This window comes from Bombina bombina, chromosome 6 (genome assembly GCF_027579735.1).
Source record: "Bombina bombina isolate aBomBom1 chromosome 6, aBomBom1.pri, whole genome shotgun sequence".
NCBI classification, from domain to species: Eukaryota; Metazoa; Chordata; class Amphibia; order Anura; family Bombinatoridae; genus Bombina; species Bombina bombina.
This window is the reverse complement of record NC_069504.1, coordinates 859,266,643-859,288,363: the sequence shown is the minus strand read 5'-3', so window position 1 is coordinate 859,288,363 and position 21,721 is coordinate 859,266,643. Positions and strand designations below refer to the sequence as shown.

General features: G+C 35.7%; 1 protein-coding gene across 1 annotated transcript in view; it reads right to left on the bottom strand.

Annotated features, from left to right (window-relative positions):
* Positions 1-21,721, bottom strand: part of LOC128664687 (extracellular calcium-sensing receptor-like) — a 55,424-nt gene that overhangs the window by 22,193 nt on the left and 11,510 nt on the right. The window contains exons 4-6 of the mRNA XM_053719495.1: positions 9,432-9,595; positions 6,238-6,529; positions 4,202-5,035 (exon numbers count right to left, since the gene is read on the bottom strand). Of these exons, the coding sequence (XP_053575470.1) occupies positions 4,202-5,035; positions 6,238-6,529; positions 9,432-9,595 (1,290 nt within the window). The remainder of the gene's footprint in view (positions 1-4,201; positions 5,036-6,237; positions 6,530-9,431; positions 9,596-21,721) is intronic.

The window sequence follows — 21,721 nt, the reverse complement described above, 5'->3', positions numbered from 1 at the left end:
TACAATTACCTACAATTAAACCTAACACTACACTATCAATAAATTAATTAAATACAATATCTACAAATAACTGCAATGAAATAAACTAACTAAAGTACAAAAAATAAAAAAGAACTAAGTTACAAAAAATAAAAAAGTATTTACAAACATAAGAAAAATATTACAACAATTTTAAGCTAATTACACCTACTCTAAGCCCCCTAATAAAATAACAAAGACCCCCAAAATAAAAAAATGCCCTACCCTATTCTAAATTACTAAAGTTCAAAGCTCTTTTACCTTACCAGCCCTGAACAGGGCCCTTTGCGGGGCATGCCCCAAGAAATTCAGCTCTTTTGCCTGTAAAAAAAAACATACAATACCCCCCCCCCAACATTACAACCCACCACCCACATACCCCTAATCTAACCCAAACCCCCCTTAAATAAACCTAACACTAAGCCCCTGAAGATCTTCCTACCTTGTCTTCACCATGCCAGGTTCACCGATCCGTCCTGGCTCCAAAATCTTCATCCAAACCCAAGCGGGGGCTAGACATCCATCATCCGACGGCTGAAGAAGTCCAGAAGAGGGTCCAAAGTCTTCATCCTATCCGGGAAGAAGAGTAGATCCGGACCGGCAACCATCATCTTCCAAGCGGCATCTTCTATCTTCATCCGATGAGGACCGGCTCCATCTTGAAGACCTCCATCGCGGATCCATCCTTCTTCTCCGACGACTAGACGACGAATGACGGTTCCTTTAAATGACGTCATCCAAGATGGCGTCCCTCGAATTCCGATTGGCTGATAGGATTCTATCAGCCAATCGGAATTAAGGTAGGAATATTCTGATTGGCTGATGGAATCAGCCAATCAGTAACTTATTTTACAGGTAATTTTGTAATTATTTTAACTAGGTAACTATTAAATAGTTATTAACTATTTAATAGCTATTGTACCTGGTTAAAATAATTACAAAGTTGCCTGTAAAATAAATATTAATCCTAAAATAGCTACAATATAATTATAATTTATATTGTAGCTATATTAGGGTTTATTTTACAGGTAAGTATTTAGCTTTAAATAGGAATAAATTATTTAATAAGAGTTAATTTATTTCGTTAGATTTAAATTATATTTAATTTAGGGGGGTGTTAGGGTTAGGGTTAGAATTAGCTTTAGGGGTTAAAAAATTTATTAGAATAGCGGTGAGCTCCGGTCGGCAGATTAGGGGTTAATGTTTGAAGTTAGGTGTCGGCGATGTTAGGGAGGGCAGATTAGGGGTTAATACTATTTATTATAGGGTTAGTGAGGCGGATTAGGGGTTAATAACTTTATTATGATAGCGGTGCGGTCCGCTCGGCAGATTAGGGGTTAATAAGTGTAGGCAGGTGGAGGCGACGTTGTGGGGGGCAGATTAGGGGTTAATAAATATAATATAGGGGTCGGCGGTGTTAGGGGCAGCAGATTAGGGGTACATAAGGATAATGTAAGTAGCGGCGGTTTACGGAGCGGCAGATTAGGGGTTAAAAATAATATGCAGGGGTCAGCGATAGCGGGGGCGGCAGATTAGAGGTTAATAAGTGTAAGGTTAGGGGTGTTTAGACTCGGGGTACATGTTAGGGTGTTAGGTGCAGACGTAGGAAGTGTTTCCCCATAGCAAACAATGGGGCTGCGTTAGGAGCTGAACGCGGCTTTTTTGCAGGTGTTAGGTTTTTTTTCAGCTCAAACAGCCCCATTGTTTCCTATGGGGGAATCGTGCACGAGCACGTTTTTGAGGCTGGCCGCGTCCGTAAGCAACTCTGGTATCGAGAGTTGCAGTAGCGTTAAATATGCCTGTACGCTCCCTTTTTGGAGCCTAACGCAGCCATTCTGTGGACTCTCAATACCAGAGTTATTTTAAAGGTGCGGCCAGAAAAAAGCCAGCGTTAGCTACGCGGGTCGTTACCGACAAAACTCTAAATCTAGCCGATAGTATTCTTTGTTAAAGAGTAAGCTTATGTGAGCTTAGGAGTGTGCACGTGTTTCTAGCCATCTAGCAGTAGTGTTTATAGCAATGTTATACAGGGATACAAACACTGCTGCCATAAACTGCTAAAGACACGTGAACGCTCCTTAGCTCCTATTAGTCTAAATTTGGTAATAGAAGTAAATTGTAAAATTGTTTCAGATAAGAACTTGCCTAAAATACCAGAGAATTTTTAGAATTTTTTGCTATCACTCTATTTAAATAGAAATAGAGCCTTTTTTATTTACCTGTCAAAACTATATTTTTTTTAAGTAGACAACCCAAGGTATTGATCTGGGCCCATTTTGGTATATTTAATGCCACCATTTCGCCGCCAAATGCGATCATATAAAAAATATTTTAAAATTTTTCAGAAACTTTGGGTTTCTTACTGAAATTATTTACATACCGCGTGTGCAATCATGGCACAAATGGTTGTAAAAGCTTCTCTAGGATCTCCATTGTTCAGAAATAGCAGACATACATGGCTTTGTCATTGCTTTTAGGTAATTGAAATGCTGCTAATTATTCCAGGCAGTGAATGGGGTTAATCAGTTAGCTTGTAAGGTTAATTTTATATTTAGTGTAGCGATTACCCTCCCACATGGCACCTGCCACCCAACCATCTTAGGTCTGCCAGTATGCAGTTTATTTATTAATATTTTTATTATATTTTTTTTTCTGCAGTGTAGTGATCCTCATTAACCTTCCCACCTCCCTGCCACCTTTGGTACTGGAAGTTGTTTTTATCTATTTGATTTTTTTCCCTGTAGTGTAGTAATCCTGACACCTCCCCCTTCCAGCGATCACTAGTTAGGGCCACCCCCCCCCCCATTGCACCTTTTTTCTGTAGTGTAGCTCCCCATCCCTCATTTTTTTTATGCAGTGTAGGACCCATCCCACCCACTCCCCCCCCCCCCCCCCCCCTCCGCCGCTGGACCAGCAGTGCTCTGTGATTTGTAAGCAGTATTTCTACTGTGTATTAAACCCATTTTCTACGGTTAAACACACAGTAGTCTAAGGTCGATAGTCTTAAAAATACATGCTCTACTGGATTAGAGCATGTAGTTATATTTTTACTATAATGGCCATTTAACTGCATTTTGCAGACATGGGTCAGAAATGTACAGTCTGGTCCTTAAATTTCATTTGTTTCAGCCTATTTTGACATGTAACTCTTATGTCCTCTTTAAAGTAATAGCATGGCAAATATGTTCTTAAAGGGACAGTCTAGTATAAATTAAACTTTCATTATTCAGATAGGACTTTTAATTTTAATCAACTTTTCAATTTACTTTTATCATCAAATTAGCTTTTTTCTCTTGGTATTCTTAGTTTAAACTAAACATAGGTAGGCTCATATGCTAATTTCTAAGCCTTTGAGGGCTGCCTCTTATCACATACTTTTTAAATCTCTTTTCAACGCAAAGAGACAGAAAGTACACGTGGGCCATAGAGATAACACTGTGTTCAGGCACAGGGGGTTATTTAAGATCTAGCACAAAACAATGCTAAATTTAAGTCAATAGATAATAAACAGTCACAGTTATGTGATCAGGGGGCTGGAAGAAGGTTCCTAGATACAAGGTAATCACAGAGGTAAAAAGTATATTAATATAACTGTGATGGTTATGCAAAACTGGGGAAAGGGTAATAAAGGGATTATCTATCTTTTAAAACAACAACAATTCTATGGTAGACTGTCCCTTTAAAGGGACATGGAAATTAAAATCTAAATATCTATTCAGATAGCTTATACAATTAAACATTTTTTTACATTTTACGTCTTATTAAATTTCCTTTCCATTACTGCATACTGAAGTAGACATTTTCTATGTACACTGCCATCTAGTGAGGTATTTAGATTTAGTTTTGCCTAGGTACTGAGAAATATACTCCCCATGCCCCCCCCCCCCACAAAAATGAGCACATATTTGTTATAATTAAAGGTAGGGCCTTACATATAGTGGATGCATTCCCACTAGACACCAGGATAATTGATTTATAATATAATCAATAAATAAAACAAAGCAGTAGAAAGGTATCATGCCCATGCCATACAACTACCTCTCAAAATCTGATTTTCACGTCTAAATTCTGCTGTTCAGATTTTTCTTTTAATGGAAGCATCTATCTATCATCTATCTATCTATCATTTGTTTGCGTATCAATGTCTCTTCTATGGTTTTAGTTTTCATGTGAAGTTGTTTACCTGCCAAGGCTTAAAATTCCAAATATCTGTGCAAGTGCCATTAAGAAAAGGCCCCTTCCCATTACGGCATGTAATCATGTTATGCAAAGCTGTGGCAACGAGATAAATAGCCATGTAGACATTGTAGGATACCCGTAAACCAGATACATCATTATAACTGTTCTGAGTGCTTTCTAGATTTTCATCTCCTGTGCATTGTTTTATTGAAGATGAATCAAAAGGGTCAGTGAAATTTTCTTGTTCAGGGAACTTGCAACTGAATGCTTCTTCCCAGAATAGTTTCAACCAATCCTCACCAGGAGTTATAGAAGGATGGATCATATTCAAAAATTTTCCAAATCCTGGCATTGAGCCACTATGAAGGGCAAAGCCAATAGTGCCAGATAGAAATTTTGAAAATCTGTCCACTGATAGGAATGGAGAGGTAGCCCAAGCTTCGCTGGCAACCCATACCTTTCCTGTTACATTCTGTCTCAGCATCTCATCTAGAATGTGGACCAAGTCAATGTCAGTTGAAAAGAAAAGCACAGCCTTTGCTGTTGACTCATTTATGACGCTTACTATATGAGGAGCATTGCGATTAGTCTGATTTATCATTATGTACTCTGTGAAGGCAACACAGGCTCCAGCCTTGAGTATCTCTTTCTTAATGACTTGAATGCCCTGATGTCCATAATCATTGTCAATGGCCACTAATCCTACCCATGTCCACCCAAAATGCAACAGTAGTTGTGCTAGGCCTTGGGATTGAAAGGCATCACTGGGGACAGTTCTGAAGAAGGAAGGAAACTGTGTTCTGTCGCTGAGAAGAGAGCTGGTGGAAAAATGACTGATCTGTTGAGAAACAAATAAACCGGGTGAATATAACTTTATTTTAATAAATGACGTTCTGTTTCACGAGAATCAAGTAAAAAATTTTTTGTTGATTAATCCTATACTTTTTTTTAATAACAGCTATTTAAATTAGCAAGAATGTCAAGTTTGTGCACAACCGATATTGAGTAATACAATCTTACAAGTGTATAAGGAAAACTCTCACAGTTCTATTAGTTTAGATCACTGGTTTTCAAACCTTTCCTCAGACCTCCCCAACAGGCCACATTTTGAGGATATCTGAACTGGAGCACAGGTGAAATAATCAGCTGATTAGTAAACATGGTTATTTTACCTGCTCTCATCCATGGTAAACCTGAAAACCTGTCCTGTTGGGGAGGCTTGAGGACAGGTTTGAAAACCAGTGGTTTAGAGGGATATGGAAAAAACACTTAAAGGGACACTGAACTCAAAAATTTTCTTTCGTGATTCACACAGAGCATGCAATTTTAAGCAACTTACTAATTTACTTCTATTATTAAATTTTCTTCATTCTCTTGGTATGTTTATTTGAAAAGCAAGAATGTAAGTTTAGATGCCGGCCCATTTTTGGTCAACAACCTGGGTTGTCCTTGCTGATTGGACAGCACCAATAAACAAGTGCTGTCCATGGTCCTAAAGCAAAAATGTGCTGGCTCCTTAGCTGAGATGCCTTCTTTTTCAAATAAAGATAGCCAGAGAACAAAGAAAAATTGATAATAGAAGTAAATTAGAAAGTTGCTTAAAATTGCATGCTCTATCTGAATCATGAAAGAAAATATTTGGGTTCAGTGTCCCTTTAAGAGATCTTCTGAGAAAGCTATTGCTTTTGAAAAAAGTAGAGGCCATTATAAAAAAAAATTACAAAGACGTTGTATGAAAAGTTTGTTGAGATTTTGCTAGTTAGAGAAGAAGTAAAAAAACAGTGATCTATGGCAAAACGATATTGCATAACATACAAGTATGCAAACAAATATATGAGCTCAAACATAATAACATAAGTGCTTAGAAGATTAATTATAAACTGGAAATAAACATCATGAATTAGCTACAGATAACAAACAAGCAGTTATAAAATAAATTATAATTTGCCAGTTGGGAGCAGTTTGGACATGAGTGCTATAAATCAAATGTCAGGCAGTTAGGAGATGAATTACTGGCACAGTGTAAAAGCTTAGTTCTACCTGTGGGTATCGGTACAGTCCTAGGATATGAGCAATCAGCATGCTGTATGTAGAGATGGAGTGACCAATAAAAGCAGCCATAGGTACATGTTGGTGACACCAGTAATTAGGTACAGGTTGCACATATCCAGTCAGAAGCTGCAGGGTTCCTGCCAGCACCCTCTGTAGTACAGTACAGGAATCATAAATATGAAAGCCCAGAGTGATGTTGGGTAGAAGATTTTGACTATAATTGATCTCCTCTACTGCAAATCTTAGGGCCTGGACACGTTGATAGTTCTCAAATCTAAATCTAAAAAATTAAATCACATTAGCTCACAATATTTCAGGAAATCACATAACATTCTTATTTCTGTTTCATTCAGAAGTTATATATCATAAATATGTTATGCCCTTTATATAAGTGAGCCTATCTCTGTTGCCATTTTTTATTTTTATTTTCCCAAAAATGTTTTTATTTAAAAGATATTAAAGCAATACATTAAACAATGCATTGCAACAAAAAAAGAAAAGAATAGAAGTGTTTTTAAACTGCCATGTTAACGAAAGAGAAACACCCTTGAAGAGCATTTATCTTCTTTACTATGGCCATTTAGGGACAGACATAAATTAGTTCCTTTACATATCAAACAATCACTATGAAGCACGTAGGATCAGGGTTTAAAATTACATGGAATGCTCTCCAACCTCTCTGTAGGCATTGGAAAAAAACTAAAATCAAAGTGCATTAAAATGTATTTTCACTATGAATATTTAAACATTTTATACACTTTTGAGTTTAATGTTCTTATAACATGCAGACATCTTTATTTCATTTTGACATGCCGGCTTTCATTTTTTCCATTTATTGAAGATATTATTACATTAGGATATTACAATTGTACATATTGTACACAGGAAATGTGAATTTGCATGGGGTAAGCAGTCGCAGATCGAGAAAGGGGCTGGATAGTGATGATTAAATGTTCCTGCACATTTGTTAAAATAAATTAATGTTTTACATATTTGTTCTTTTTAAATAAAAAGTGTTCGTTCTGTTCATTGTTTTTCTTTTTTTAACTTAACATTGCATTATAGAATGTAACATTCAAAAAGATGTTGAGCTTCAAATGTTGAATCTCATAGACTTCAATATAAATCTCTTTGAATTAGTATTCAAATGCAATATTCAAATGATCCATTTGAATGTTTGAATTTTATATTTTAAATCTGAATGTTAACATTTGATATTGAGTGTTATTACTTGTTCTGTAGAAACATTTGAATGGTAGAATGGATGTCAAGAGAAACATTTTTTCCTACCATTCAAATTTAAAAACACAGACACCCCTAGTATTTACCGTACCATACCCTATTCTTAAAGGTTTAAAGGGACATTACAGTGCAAAAAATAAAAATAAAAAAAATATTTGAATGTGTTACGGGCAGATTATTATTAAACCCTACAAAAGTTTGCATGCATAGTTAAGTAATCTCCAGAGCAGTAATGAGCTAATGTATGTTCACCAGTGATTAGCATGCAAACCCTTTTCTACATATACTATGCTTAAAGGGACATTATACATTAGATTTTCCTTTGCATACATGTTTTGTAGATGATCCATTTATATAACCCATACAGTTTTTTTATTTTTTTTAAATGCATAGTTTTGCTTATTTTTAAATAACATTGCTCTGATTTTCAGACTCCTAACCAAGCCCCAACGTTTTAGGAGAATACCGAAGTATACCTACTCCAGGTTGCATCTGTTTGTGTAAAGGGTCTTTCCATTTGCAAAGGAAGGGGGAGGGGGAGTGTCTGCTATTTCCCACTTGCAGTGGGTGTTCCAGTAACCTTTTAAACAGAGCTAAACTGGAAGCTTCTAAGTAAGTTTTTAAACAGTTTTATACTGGATTTTTATATCAGTATCTGTGAATATTATTTTTTATAGTAGTGTATATTATGTGCAGTCATATGAAAATTGGTGTATACTGTCGCTTTAAGTAGTGAGGTATATGATCTGCAGCTTTTTGGAAATTTTAGCATCCCCAATTTTAAAGAGACTTCCTATCCTGAACATATCAACCAATTATGCAGCTGGTAGGAGATTCAAGGTTCTGAATTCCATACAGTTTACTTTATCCTTTCTGGTGGTATTGGAAAACTACAATTTATAGATGTAAATTACAGAAGAAAAGGTCAAAATAAATAATGAAAGTATATTGCAATGTCCACTTCTATGGAGATTATATTTTGAATTTAATGTTCATCTAAGGTCTAGAAATACCCCTGGTGTGATGAATGTCGAATAATTGCTTTATATTGTTGTTCATAATTACAGGGGACATAATGGTTTAACAATTAAAAATAACAATTTAGAACAGATTAATGTGTGTATTTGTATATGTAGCACTCACATGTATGTGTTTGTGTGTATGTGCATGAACATTTAATAACAATTCAGTATAACCCATAAAATTAATCATTATCATTTGTTGACATCCCTTTCAACATGAGATTGACTCTTAAAGGGGCATTAAAGTTTCTAAAAGTATACATTATATAAATAATGAAGTAATGAAATATTAAAATATATGTAGAGTATGTAGAGAGCATGCAATTAAAAGAAAAAAAACTTTCAAATTGTCTTTTTATGCACACACTTTTTGAGGCAGCAGCTCCTACTAAGCATATGCAAAATGTTAAAGTATATACAAATATGAGCCTGTGATTCGCTGGTGGCTATCACATGATACAGAGGACAGGTTAATGAAAGGAAACTTTGTCAGAATTCAAAGTAAGGATTGTTGCATGGTCTTCTACTAATCAATTCTTTATTATGCAGTTCTACTGTATTTATATGATCATTTAAAAACATTTAATATTTTACTTTATTGATGAATTGCAAAGCTACTTGATGCAAAAAATCTACTTGAAAACTCAGGTATGTATGCTAATCTTATCTCCCTTAATTTGGGCAAACAGTGCCAGCGATAACTTGATCCCAATGATCTAAGCAAATATTCTGTAAATATTTTACAGAAAAGCAAAGAAAAATAATAATGAATGTATTTTAATTTTTTACTGTGGATAATTAACCATTTTTTAATACAATCTCAAAGTGTTTCATGTGTCTATAACAAGCATGATAGGATGATACTTATACTGGGCAATGTTGCAATACCAAAATTACACCAACACAGAAATTTCTCACTTTTCACAGATGGCTGGAGAGGGTTTCTCTGTGAAGTTTGATTTAAACTGTATTTTGTCCACATGGATTGGAAATACACCACCAATTACAATGTCTCCAGTGACAAACATGCCACTTAGTTCAGTAGTTTTTAGTCCACAACCCTGATTATTGCAATAACCTATCTGTATTATATAGAATAAGAGAAGGTGCCACATTTTCCAAAATAAATGTGGCAGAGTCTTCTAATTTTCCAAAATAGAATGACAGTAGAATAAATCTCTGCAGCACTGCATTGGTTAAGTTCAAGCTCTGGAATAAAAAAAAAAATGTATTAAGTTATTGTTTATAAGTTTATATAAGTTATTTTTCTTCTATAACATCAATTTAAAATGGAGTACTACAAATATATACTGTATGCTGTATACAAACAATAATAAATATATACTGTGCTGTATACAAACAATAATAAATATATACCGTGCTGTATACAAACAATAATAAATATATACTGTATTCTGTATGTAAACATAAATTAATATACACATTATGCTGTATGCAAACAATAATAAATATATACAGTATGTTAAATGCAAACAATAATACATATAGACAGTATGAGTTCTTTAAAGGGATATGAAGATCATAATAAAACTTTCAGATTGAGCATACATTAATAAAAAACAAACTTTCCTATTTACATCTATTGTCAGATTTACCACTTTCTTTTGGTAGTGCAAAACTACAGGGGGTACAGAGGTCACAACTGCAACTGGCCCCCGAGCGTGGGGGCCCAGCTTAATTTTTATTTTATTTGTTTCAATAAAAAACATTGACCTGCCACTGCCTGCACTGATATCATGTGAGTGTGACATGATGCTTCACTAGTGTCTCTGTCTCTGACTACACGGGTTAGTGTTTTGATTTTACCCATTGGTGTTTATGTGTATGTGTGTATGTATGTATGTATGTGACTGTGTGTGTATTTATGCATGTATGTGTGTGTGTTTGTTTTGGAACCAGCAAATTACAGACCTTGTTACTGCAGCATGGGGGGCAGGGGGTTAACAGGGCCCCTATACAGTACCACTATATACAGTTAGGGTTGCCACCTCAGTCATGTTTTCCTGCAAACTTATGAGTTACACATGCTGCAGGGTATGCAGGGAGGAACATGTATTGTGTTTCTGGACAGCACTATTCATATTCCTCCCTGCACACCCTGCAGCATGTGTAACTTATAAGTGTTCTGTATTTTAAGGGACGGGTGGCAACCCTAATACTCAGTACGGGGGGGGTGGACCATGTCACAGACTACTGTGGTCACTTTATAAAGTACTGGGGTGGGTAGGGTCAGGCCAGCCATCTCACCGGCAGATTACAGACTGTGTCACTAACTCACTTTATACAGTACTGGTGGGTAAAACAGTGTCACTATACAGGGAGTGCAGAATTATTAGGCAAATGAGTATTTTGACCACATCATCCTCTTTATGCATGTTGTCTTACTCCAAGCTGTATAGGCTCGAAAGCCTACTACCAATTAAGCATATTAGGTGATGTGCATCTCTGTAATGAGAAGGGGTGTGGTCTAATGACATCAACACCCTATATCAGGTGTGCATAATTATTAGGAAACTTCCTTTCCTTTGGCAAAATGGGTCAAAAGAAGGACTTGACAGGCTCAGAAAAGTCAAAAATAGTGAGATATCTTGCAGAGGGATGCAGCACTCTTAAAATTGCAAAGCTTCTGAAGCGTGATCATCGAACAATCAAGCGTTTCATTCAAAATAGTCAACAGGGTCGCAAGAAGCGTGTGGAAAAACCAAGGCGCAAAATAACTGCCCATGAACTGAGAAAAGTCAAGCGTGCAGCTGCCAAGATGCCACTTGCCACCAGTTTGGCCATATTTCAGAGCTGCAACATCACTGGAGTGCCCAAAAGCACAAGGTGTGCAATAGTCAGAGACATGGCCAAGGTAAGAAAGGCTGAAAGACGACCACCACTGAACAAGACACACAAGCTGAAACGTCAAGACTGGGCCAAGAAATATCTCAAGACTGATTTTTCTAAGGTTTTATGGACTGATGAAATGAGAGTGAGTCTTGATGGGCCAGATGGATGGGCCCGTGGCTGGATTGGTAAAGGGCAGAGAGCTCCAGTCCGACTCAGACGCCAGCAAGGTGGAGGTGGAGTACTGGTTTGGGCTGGTATCATCAAAGATGAGCTTGTGGGGCCTTTTCGGGTTGAGGATGGAGTCAAGCTCAACTCCCAGTCCTACTGCCAGTTTCTGGAAGACACCTTCTTCAAGCAGTGGTACAGGAAGAAGTCTGCATCCTTCAAGAAAAAAATGATTTTCATGCAGGACAATGCTCCATCACACGCGTCCAAGTACTCCACAGCGTGGCTGGCAAGAAAGGGTATAAAAGAAGAAAATCTAATGACATGGCCTCCTTGTTCACCTGATCTGAACCCCATTGAGAACCTGTGGTCCATCATCAAATGTGAGATTTACAAGGAGGGAAAACAGTACACCTCTCTGAACAGTGTCTGGGAGGCTGTGGTTGCTGCTGCACGCAATGTTGATGGTGAACAGATCAAAACACTGACAGAATCCATGGATGGCAGGCTTTTGAGTGTCCTTGCAAAGAAAGGTGGCTATATTGGTCACTGATTTGTTTTTGTTTTGTTTTTGAATGTCAGAAATGTATATTTGTGAATGTTGAGATGTTATATTGGTTTCACTGGTAAAAATAAATAATTGAAATGGGTATATATTTGTTTTTTGTTAAGTTGCCTAATAATTATGCACAGTAATAGTCACCTGCACACACAGATATCCCCCTAAAATAGCTATAACTAAAAACAAACTAAAAACTACTTCCAAAACTATTCAGCTTTGATATTAATGAGTTTTTTGGGTTCATTGAGAACATGGTTGTTGTTCAATAATACAATTAATCCTCAAAAATACAACTTGCCTAATAATTCTGCACTCCCTGTATACAGTAATAGGGGGTCAGACCATCTCACAGACTGTGGCCACAGGATACCTCCTTTTGCAGACGTAAAAGATATGTATCAAATTCACATTTTTTTGGGGGGGGGGGGGTAGGGGAGTGGGGGGCCCTTCTTAGATTCTTGCACCTGGCCCCTGTGGTTTCTAGTTACACCTCTGCCTTTGTTAATGCTATTTTCCATGAAACACATGCATACATTTCTGCAACAAACTTCAATTAGCAAAAATGCTTCTATTAAAAGTTTTTGTCTCTGAGTTCATATGCACATATGATATGTGGGACTAGAGCTTTAGGATACAAACACCATATCTGCTCAGAGAGCTGGCAGTTGTGTGTATTGAATCAGTGAATACTTAATTTGTGTCATTCAAGCCACTGCCTACTCACTAAGAAAGTGTGGTTTTTGAATGCTGGCACACCGGTCACTCACAGGATATGTGCGTATGCCTCTGAAAAATACCAATAACTTTTACTAAAATCCTTTTTCCTGATGGAAGTATACTGCAAAAAATATTCTTTTCAAAATTCATATGCATCCATGCACATTTCAATGTTGACCTTTCTATCCCTTTAAGGGAGTTAATGTGTTAATTGATATAAACCACTGTTTTTCAAACCTGTACTCAGGCCTCCCCAATGGGCCAGATTTTCATGATTTTCATGTACCTTTAATGGGAAACTGAGCTTCATTTTGAACTAAAGGCATTTTTAACTCAAACTATAATTCACTTATTAAAAAAAAAAAAAAAAAAAATAGTTAAAAAAAGGAAGATCAGTTTCATAGAACAGCAAGAAATACAAAAGTAAAGGTAGCCTCTCTGCTAAATGATTATGTGTGCATTTACTTGTGTCATTACAGAAAAAATAGAGCTGACTGGTTCAGTTAAAGACCATTTAATACAGTAGAATTGCATATTATATTAAACACATAGTAAAAAGACAATGCTAAAGCACTTACTTTGAATTTTAATTGGGAAGTGGGTTTTTTTACTGGCAAATTTCATTTCAAAGTTCATTCCATTTCCCTCCCCCTGTATCATGTGACAGAAATCAGCCAATCACAAAACACATACATGTATACACCATGCTCAGTAGGATTTGGTGCCACAGAAAGTTTGCATAAGTAAATTAGAAAGGTTTTATATTATTTTTTTATAACTGAATGCGCTATTTGAGTCATGAAAGTTTAATTTTGGCTTTAATGTCCCTATGAGTTATATTTACTAAGATAAGATATTTGTTTTCATTTGAGAAAAACAATAACCTCTGTAAATACAGATCCAAAACCCTTTATCCAATGGTTGGGACCGGAAAAGGTTTGGATTGCAGAATAGTTTGAATTTTGGAATATTTTGTATATTTGCATTTGTAAAATGGCACCAAGTGTAAACAACAGTATCTTATGCCATTTAGGCAATATCTACATGTTATAATACAGCTTACATATGCAACTGAAAGGTAGTTTTATATCATTTTTAATACTTTTGGATACATAGTACCATAAGAAAGATAGTACAGTAATGTATTCAGAAAGGTATTATACTATAATGTGCATTTTAGAACAAACAATCTTCTCGGCCTGTGTTGTTGGTTTAGTTTCTGACTTATTGGTGGGGAAAAAATGGTAATTTTATAATACATTTTATTTAAAAAAAAATCACTAATGAAAAGTCAGGATTGCGGAACAATTCTGGATTTTGGAATTGTGGATTTGGGAATATGTACCTGTACAACTGTATTCCGTTAAGCATGTTCATTGAATTGCATTGGATTTATACATAAAAAATAATTTTGTCAATTGATTAATATAGTAATATAAATCCTTAATTTGTAAACTTGAAACTTTTGTCTTTGTAAATGTCATTCATATTTACATACCTGCTTGTTCTTGGGCAATGCTATCTTACAAGCATTAGGGAATATATTAAATATCAATACATAAAAAGTACTAAGTACTACATGGTATGGAGGAATCAGATTGACATTGCTGTGCATATAGCGATGTTTACTGCATGCATGAAAGATACAAAATACAGAATTAAATGCAGTAATTAATATACAGTATATCATATAATATATGTTTTTAGTGAGCTTGGTGAGGTAAGTTCAAGAAGTTACAACTAAGTGTAATAAATGAGTTATAGATTTAGTTATTAAAGAAAAGAGATTATCAAGCAGATGTTTGAATATCTTGGGTTGTCTCAGCTCTAAGATGAGGAAATACACAATAAAAAGACAATGTAATAGAACTTAGTCTGAACTTCAAATAAGTAGTAGATTTTTATGTATATTTCCTCTCCCCCTGTATCATGTGACAGCCATCAGCCAATCACATATGCATATATGTAGAGTCTGTGAATTCTAGCACATGCTCAGTAGGAGCTGGCGACTCAAAAAGTGTAAATTTAAAAAGACTGTGCACATTTTGTTAATGGTAGTAAATTGGAAAGTTGTTTAAAATTGCATGCTCTATCTGAATAATGAAAGTTTAATTTTGACTTGAGTGTCCCTTTAAGTGGCAAATAATAACATATTATCTTTATAAAACATTTTGAATTTTTTTAATATAAAAATTATGGGATTTAAATTTCTTTGAATTGGAAGACCACACAATAGATTTCACAATCCTAACCCACATCTGTTCCTAATTTGCCTCAGTAGATGTTATAAACTGCAAAATAATGTAGCTTTTGCTAACAAAATGAAAGTGGCAAGCCTTGCCTACTTCAGTAACAAATCCAAAAAAACAAGTGGTGTGGGGAGTTTGGCCACTAAAAAACAATTGCAGCAAACAGGATGTTAAGATATTCCTTATATTTATTACAGTCATTGAAAATACCTTAATGGAAAAACTATTTTACAGTGTACTGTCCCTTTAATCAGTGGCAGAGCTGACCATATAAGCATTCAGTGCAGCAGCAGTAGAACCGAAAATTCCAAGTTGAAAAAAAATCAAATCATTATGAATCTTGATGGTTAAACTCACCTCTCTCTTGCTTGGTTTGAAATAGTTTTGAAAGAAAATCACCTTTTTATAGTTGGGGTGGTTTTCAGTAGTGGGAATTGTAGAAACATTAGTATTTAGCCCTTAATTGGTAGAATAAATACATCAGTAGTTGTGGGATTTGAAGAAACATTATAATTTAACCCTAAAATGATGAAGGAAGCAGTTCAGTACAAGTCATGACAGCTTACTGTATACTGGAACACATACTGCTGCTTTTCTACTGACAACATTAACTACAATTAATTTTAATGTTAATGGGTTAATTGATGTGTACACTTTGGGATTGCTTGTACAGTTTGGGAATATGATACTTCCAGTTACTGGAGAGAGGCAATCAAGCTGATGTATATTAAATTATATATATATATATATATATATATATATATATATATATATATATATATATATATATATATATATATATATATATATATATACTCGCTAATTAAAAAAATTAGAAGAAGAAAGTAAATGTTGATTTTTTTTTTTTTTTTATTATTATTTTTTAATTGCATTCTCTATCTAAATCATGAAAATTAATTAATTAATTTTCCCTTTCAATTTGTAAATCTGTAAAATGAGAACAAATCTAAATAATAAAATGCAAAATAAAGAATGTTTCAAAGAGGGCAGTAATTGTGAATAGTGTATTAAGTAGACTTGTGAAATGTTTGTTTTGACCTTCTCCTTTAGTGCAGGCTCTGGGAACTACCGTGCTAAGCATCCTGTTAGTGCGGCCGGGATTCTGCCATGGAAGTGGACTGAGTTAGAGTACTCTTTAGCGAGCAAAAGGTAAGTATTAACCCCTAAAAAAATTAAAGTCAGTATTTTTTCATGTTCTTTCAATTTCATTGGTGTATTAATTTGGATTTTCACTTTGTCAAAACAAAATGAAAATCTGTTTTTGTTACAAATGTGCCTTTGTAACAAAACTAATGGACATCTCTAGTATTCAGTTCTATAGCTGAAAATTAGAAAGGAAGTGTGACCCCTTTATTTAAAAGAGGAAAATGCCCTCTTTCACTTGGGGGGCCTGTAGTAGCCCCTCACAACACCATTAGAAATCCCCGATTTTCTAGAGAGGCAAGTGGACACCATTTTGAATGGCATCTTAGGGGAACAATCACCCCTTTTTTTTGAAAGAGAGGAGTCTGCACTTACAAATGAGAGGTCACTTGTTCCTCTAAACCAAACAGAGAGGGAGATATGGGCTGTGTTAAAGCCCCCTACCTCTCAGGTTAAACATGACTTTCAGTGCTGCTGAAGGTTATCACTATTTTTACAGCAATCACCTTTGTCTTACAAGAACATGCAAACTATTATTTACGATTTGCAGACTAGAATCATCTCCTTTAAATGAATGGTCTATATTACCTGTAAGTTGTACTGGGGCTGTGACATGGGCTTTTAAATCTCCCTACCCCCAGCACCTGGCTCAAAACCTCAAATTCCCTAACAAAGCTGAGATTTCCTGATTGTTAACGACCTCAGCACTCAAGGGCGTGTATGTAATGCCTCTTGCTTCAGGTATAGGCAGCAGCACTTGAAGTTATTTGTGAATAGATCTGTAGCAGCCCTTAAGAATAGCCTACTGGAAATAAAATCACATCTACTTTGATAGGTGATCAGTGAAGTTTGGTAAATTAGAACCTAATCTCAGGGGTGGAACTACCATCGGTGCAGGAAGTGCACTGGCACCAGGGCCCAAGTGTTGGGGGGGCCCATAGCAGACAGTCTATACATAGACATATGCAGAATGTGTACAATCCTAACACAGGGGAGCCTTTTATTAGTGCAGGTTGTAGGTCCATCTTATCTTTCTATCTACTCAAAATCATTACTCATAATAGCATGTATATTATTGCTTTTGCTTACTACTGAGTTCCTTTGGGGGGGGGGGGGCAAAAATATTTGCACCAGGGCCCTCTGTGCAATAGGTCCACTACTGCCTAATCTCATTGCACACATGCTTTGTTGAATGTTTCTGACATATGACTGACTAAAAAGAAAATAAAAAGAAGTCATTATTGTTGGAAAGTTGAAGCAGATTCACGAATAAAAGCATTAGGGTTAAGGGGGTTTATCTGTTGTATGCTTTTGGATTTCTTTACTTTACTATGGCCTCTAGTGGAGAAGTATAGTATGGAAAACCAAAATGTGGGAGAAGTATCCAATTATCTTTCAATAGAAAGTTTAAATAGCTGAGCATGTCTTCTAGATTCATTAGAACTGGTCAACACAGAAATCTGGAGCCTGAAAGGTATGGTTGTATGGGGCAATAAAAGTGAGGATGTCTCTGCCAAAGGTTTATATCTTAAGTCTGTGGACCATTGCAAGGAATGGTTCTCCAAGATCAAGAGGACAGTGAACGCCAACCTGGTGAGAAAGTAAGTCCATGGCACGGAAGGTCCTCATATATACTGCAGACAGGGGCATGGTGAACCTCAGAGTTCCACAATATTGAGATTACATATAAATATAAAAACTGGAGCATTCTGTGTAGATAGTAACCCCCAAAGCAGCTCCTATATATCTGTATTATGTAACATAATTTATATGTTTTATTCTCATAAATATGTTTGAAAATTACATATGTGATGGTGGCACTGGTTATCTTTCTTCATGTATTTTCTGTACATTTTTTATTTTATAGGGAAGTCGAATCCTTTAGAGAAATGTTATGAAAGGGACAGTCTTCTCCAGAATTTTTATTGTTTAAAAAGATAATCCTTTTATTGCCCAGCTTTCCCCAGACTTGCATAACCAACAGGGTTATATAAATATACTTTTTAATCACTGTGGTTACCTTGTATCTAAGCCTCTGCACACTGCCCCCTTATTTAAGTTCTTTTGACAGACTTGCATTTTAGCCAATCAGTGCTGACTGAAAAATAACTCCACGGGGGGAGCAAAATGTTATCTATATGGCTCACATGAACTAGGTTTAGCTTTCAACAAAGAACACCACGAGAACATAGCAAATTTGCTGATAAAAGCAAATTGGAAAGTTGTTCAAAACTGCATGCCCTATCCGAATCATGAAAATTACATTTTCACTAGTTTGCATCTTTAAATGATTTATCCTCAAATATTCAAATAGGCTTTATTAGGGAATATAGTAGAACAATTATATACACTTTTACAAAGCTTTAGAATATCAGTATAATATTTATGTTTATGTTCTTTTTGTGATATATGGCTTTAGAAATATAGATGGCGCAGGTCCTCTATGGATCGCTCTGGATATGTAGGTACCTCTGATGGTAAAAGAAAATGGCTTGATATATGTGTATATGCCAAAACTATACTCACTCCATAAGATCTGTATTGTCAGCCGGTCTGGAGGAAATCCCCTCAATATATGTGATGCAGTTAAAATGGGGAAGGAATTATATACTCTGTTGATGAAATGGTAAGAATTTTTTAAAAAAACGAATCACTTACTCCTTGGAATCCATGCATCAGCAAATAGCAGTAAATACAAATAATTTTGATAAAATGATACAAAATATTTAATTGTAAGCTCAACGCGTTTCAACGTAAAAATGTATTTCTCAAGAACAATGATAAAAAATAAGTAAAAGCAGGTAAACAGTCGGCATTTATCATGTTCTTGTGAACTGCTGGTGCATTGCCGCCCCCTGCAGATTTGCGGCCAATCGGCTGCTAGCAGGGGGTGTCAATCAATCGGGTTGATTTCTGTCCGCAGCCTCAGAGCAGACAAACAAGTTATGGAGCAGCGGTTTAGACCGCTGCTTCATAATTTCTGTTTCCAGCGAGCCTGAAGGTCTTAAGACTGCTGATACTTATTTAGCATTTCAGGCTTGTGTGAGCTGGGGCCCCCAAATCTTCATTTGCAGTTTAATAAATAAGGCCCATTGCTGTTTGCACTTGTCCCATCCCCTTTTTAAGCTTTCCCATTTTGGAGATACAAATATACAAATATTCTGAAATCTAAACCTTTTCTGGTTCAATTTTGTACCTGTATTGTGTTTTCTCACAACTGCAAATCAATTATTCTAGACAAATATATACCAGGTGTAATGTTAAATGCAACAGTAATAAAAATAACAATGAAAAAAATAAAATAAAGAAACAATGAAGACCCCCCCAAAAAAAGTGTGTGTGTGGGGAATTAGTTTGAGGTAAAATTTACAGATTTTGTTATTATATATATATATATATATATATATATATATATATATATATATAATCAAGTCAGGTAATAAGCACTCGCTGGATTTAAGCACATCACACTTTATTAGGCAGTGACGTTTCGGGGCATTCACCCCTTCTTCAGACGTCTGAAGAAGGGGGGAATGCCCCGAAACATCACTGCCTAATAAAGTGTGCTGTGCTTAAATCCAGCGAGTGCTTATTACCTGACTTGATTGAATATTACTTAAGCACCCTGGTCTATGTTTATGGTTGGCAAGTGAGAGTGCACTACTTGGATCCAGTATATATATATATATATATATACACACAAAAACACACACATACACATATATATATATCCAGAGGGGAGATCCAAGCACTCACTGTTTTAGTTTATAGCCAGGGTGCTCTCAATATCAGTATAAACGTAGCTTTATGGAAATGAAAAGGCACTCTAAGGTCTTTCGTTAAATGTTATTTCTTCAACTTTTTATTTTCAGGTCAGGTCAACGTTTTGGTCCACACAAGGACCTTTTTCAAGACCAATTATTATCTTTTGAGGACATCCTTTCTCTATTCTCTATACAGTTTTATCTATATATACTGTTTACATACTGTATGGCATTAAATAGGATACTTACATATTTACTGCAGAATAAACTTTAAAAAAAAATAAGAACTTACAGAGCACAAAAGATTAAAGTAAAACTTATAAACACACTATTTAAGCCCATTAAATGCTAGAGAGAGTTGCTCATCTGCTACAGCCCTCTCAAGCAATAAATAAGTTAAACAGTGTGTTTACTCAGACTAAAGCTAAATGAGAGCAAACAATGATTTGTGGCTTCCAAGTTTACAGATCACAGGGAACGGAGGTTAGAGAACTGGCATCTCTCTTCGGCTTGTGTGTAGGGAGAACGTCATTGCACACTCCATAAACTCTTCTGGGTGATGCCCCCCCGCAGCAAATGGAGACCTGTAAATTGTAAATGGTCTTTAAAAGGAGAGGGTTGGTCCAGATCGTAGCTCCCTGTTGTAAAAAACATGAAATGCAACTGGTTGAAAAACCGGACTAGTTAAATATCAGACACCTGGCAACCCTACTGGGACCTTTAGGGATTTTTTTGAGATTTGTATTCATGTTAAAAACCCAGCATGGCTAGATAAATTGTTCTCATGCTAAAATTTGTCTTTCAAAAATTCTTTGAGGGATCTCGCAGTACTGAAGATAATTCTTGCTAGAGTGCAGAGCTTTAGATCATCTAACCCTATGTCTTACCAGTACTATCATATATATTCTCTCTTTTTTTTACTTCAACAAACTTTATTGAGACAAAAAAAGTAAAGCACAAAAACATTTAACTTACAATGTCACCAAAAAAGTCCAGTATAAGCTGGGGAATAATTTATACATCTGGGGTCAATGCCCAGAATCTTTGGAAGTTCATCAGATGATTGTAGCTTCATAAATCATGGCTTAAATGGCTACAGAAACAATGGCATAATGTCCCACCTTCCAAACTTGTTAGTTTTTTTTTTCTTTTCTTATTTATATTCCAAATCTTCTTGTTTGAATAAAGATGAACAGAATTTATCAAGCTTTCTGTTAAAGGGATAGAAAGGTCAAAAATGAAATGTGCATACTGTAGGTGCATTTTAATTTGAAGAAGAATTTTTGCAATATACTTTCATTAGCAAAACTTCTTCTAATTTAAGTTATTACTGTTTTTCTGCACATATCCTGTGAGGGCTCATGCACCAGCATTTAAAAACTATGGGACAGATTTACAAGTGAGCACTCTTTGCGCATTAATTGCGTTAGAAGTAAGCTTTTTGTGCTCGTATTACAAGTTGAAATTAAACTTTTTTCATTCTAGGGCTAAACTGACGAGCATAAAAAGCCAAAGTTAGAAACTCACGTGCGCATTCATGTATTACTCCATAGAAGTCAATGGAGAAAAAAATCAATGAACACCCCCCTAAAAACCCACCCCATTCCCGTGTGAACCCGATCGGATTTTCTCATGTGCGCTAACCCAAAAGAAAAATATGAATATTTCACATTCCAATGTTCTTCGCATAACAGAATATGTTCTATATGATTATAAATAAGTATAGATATATAC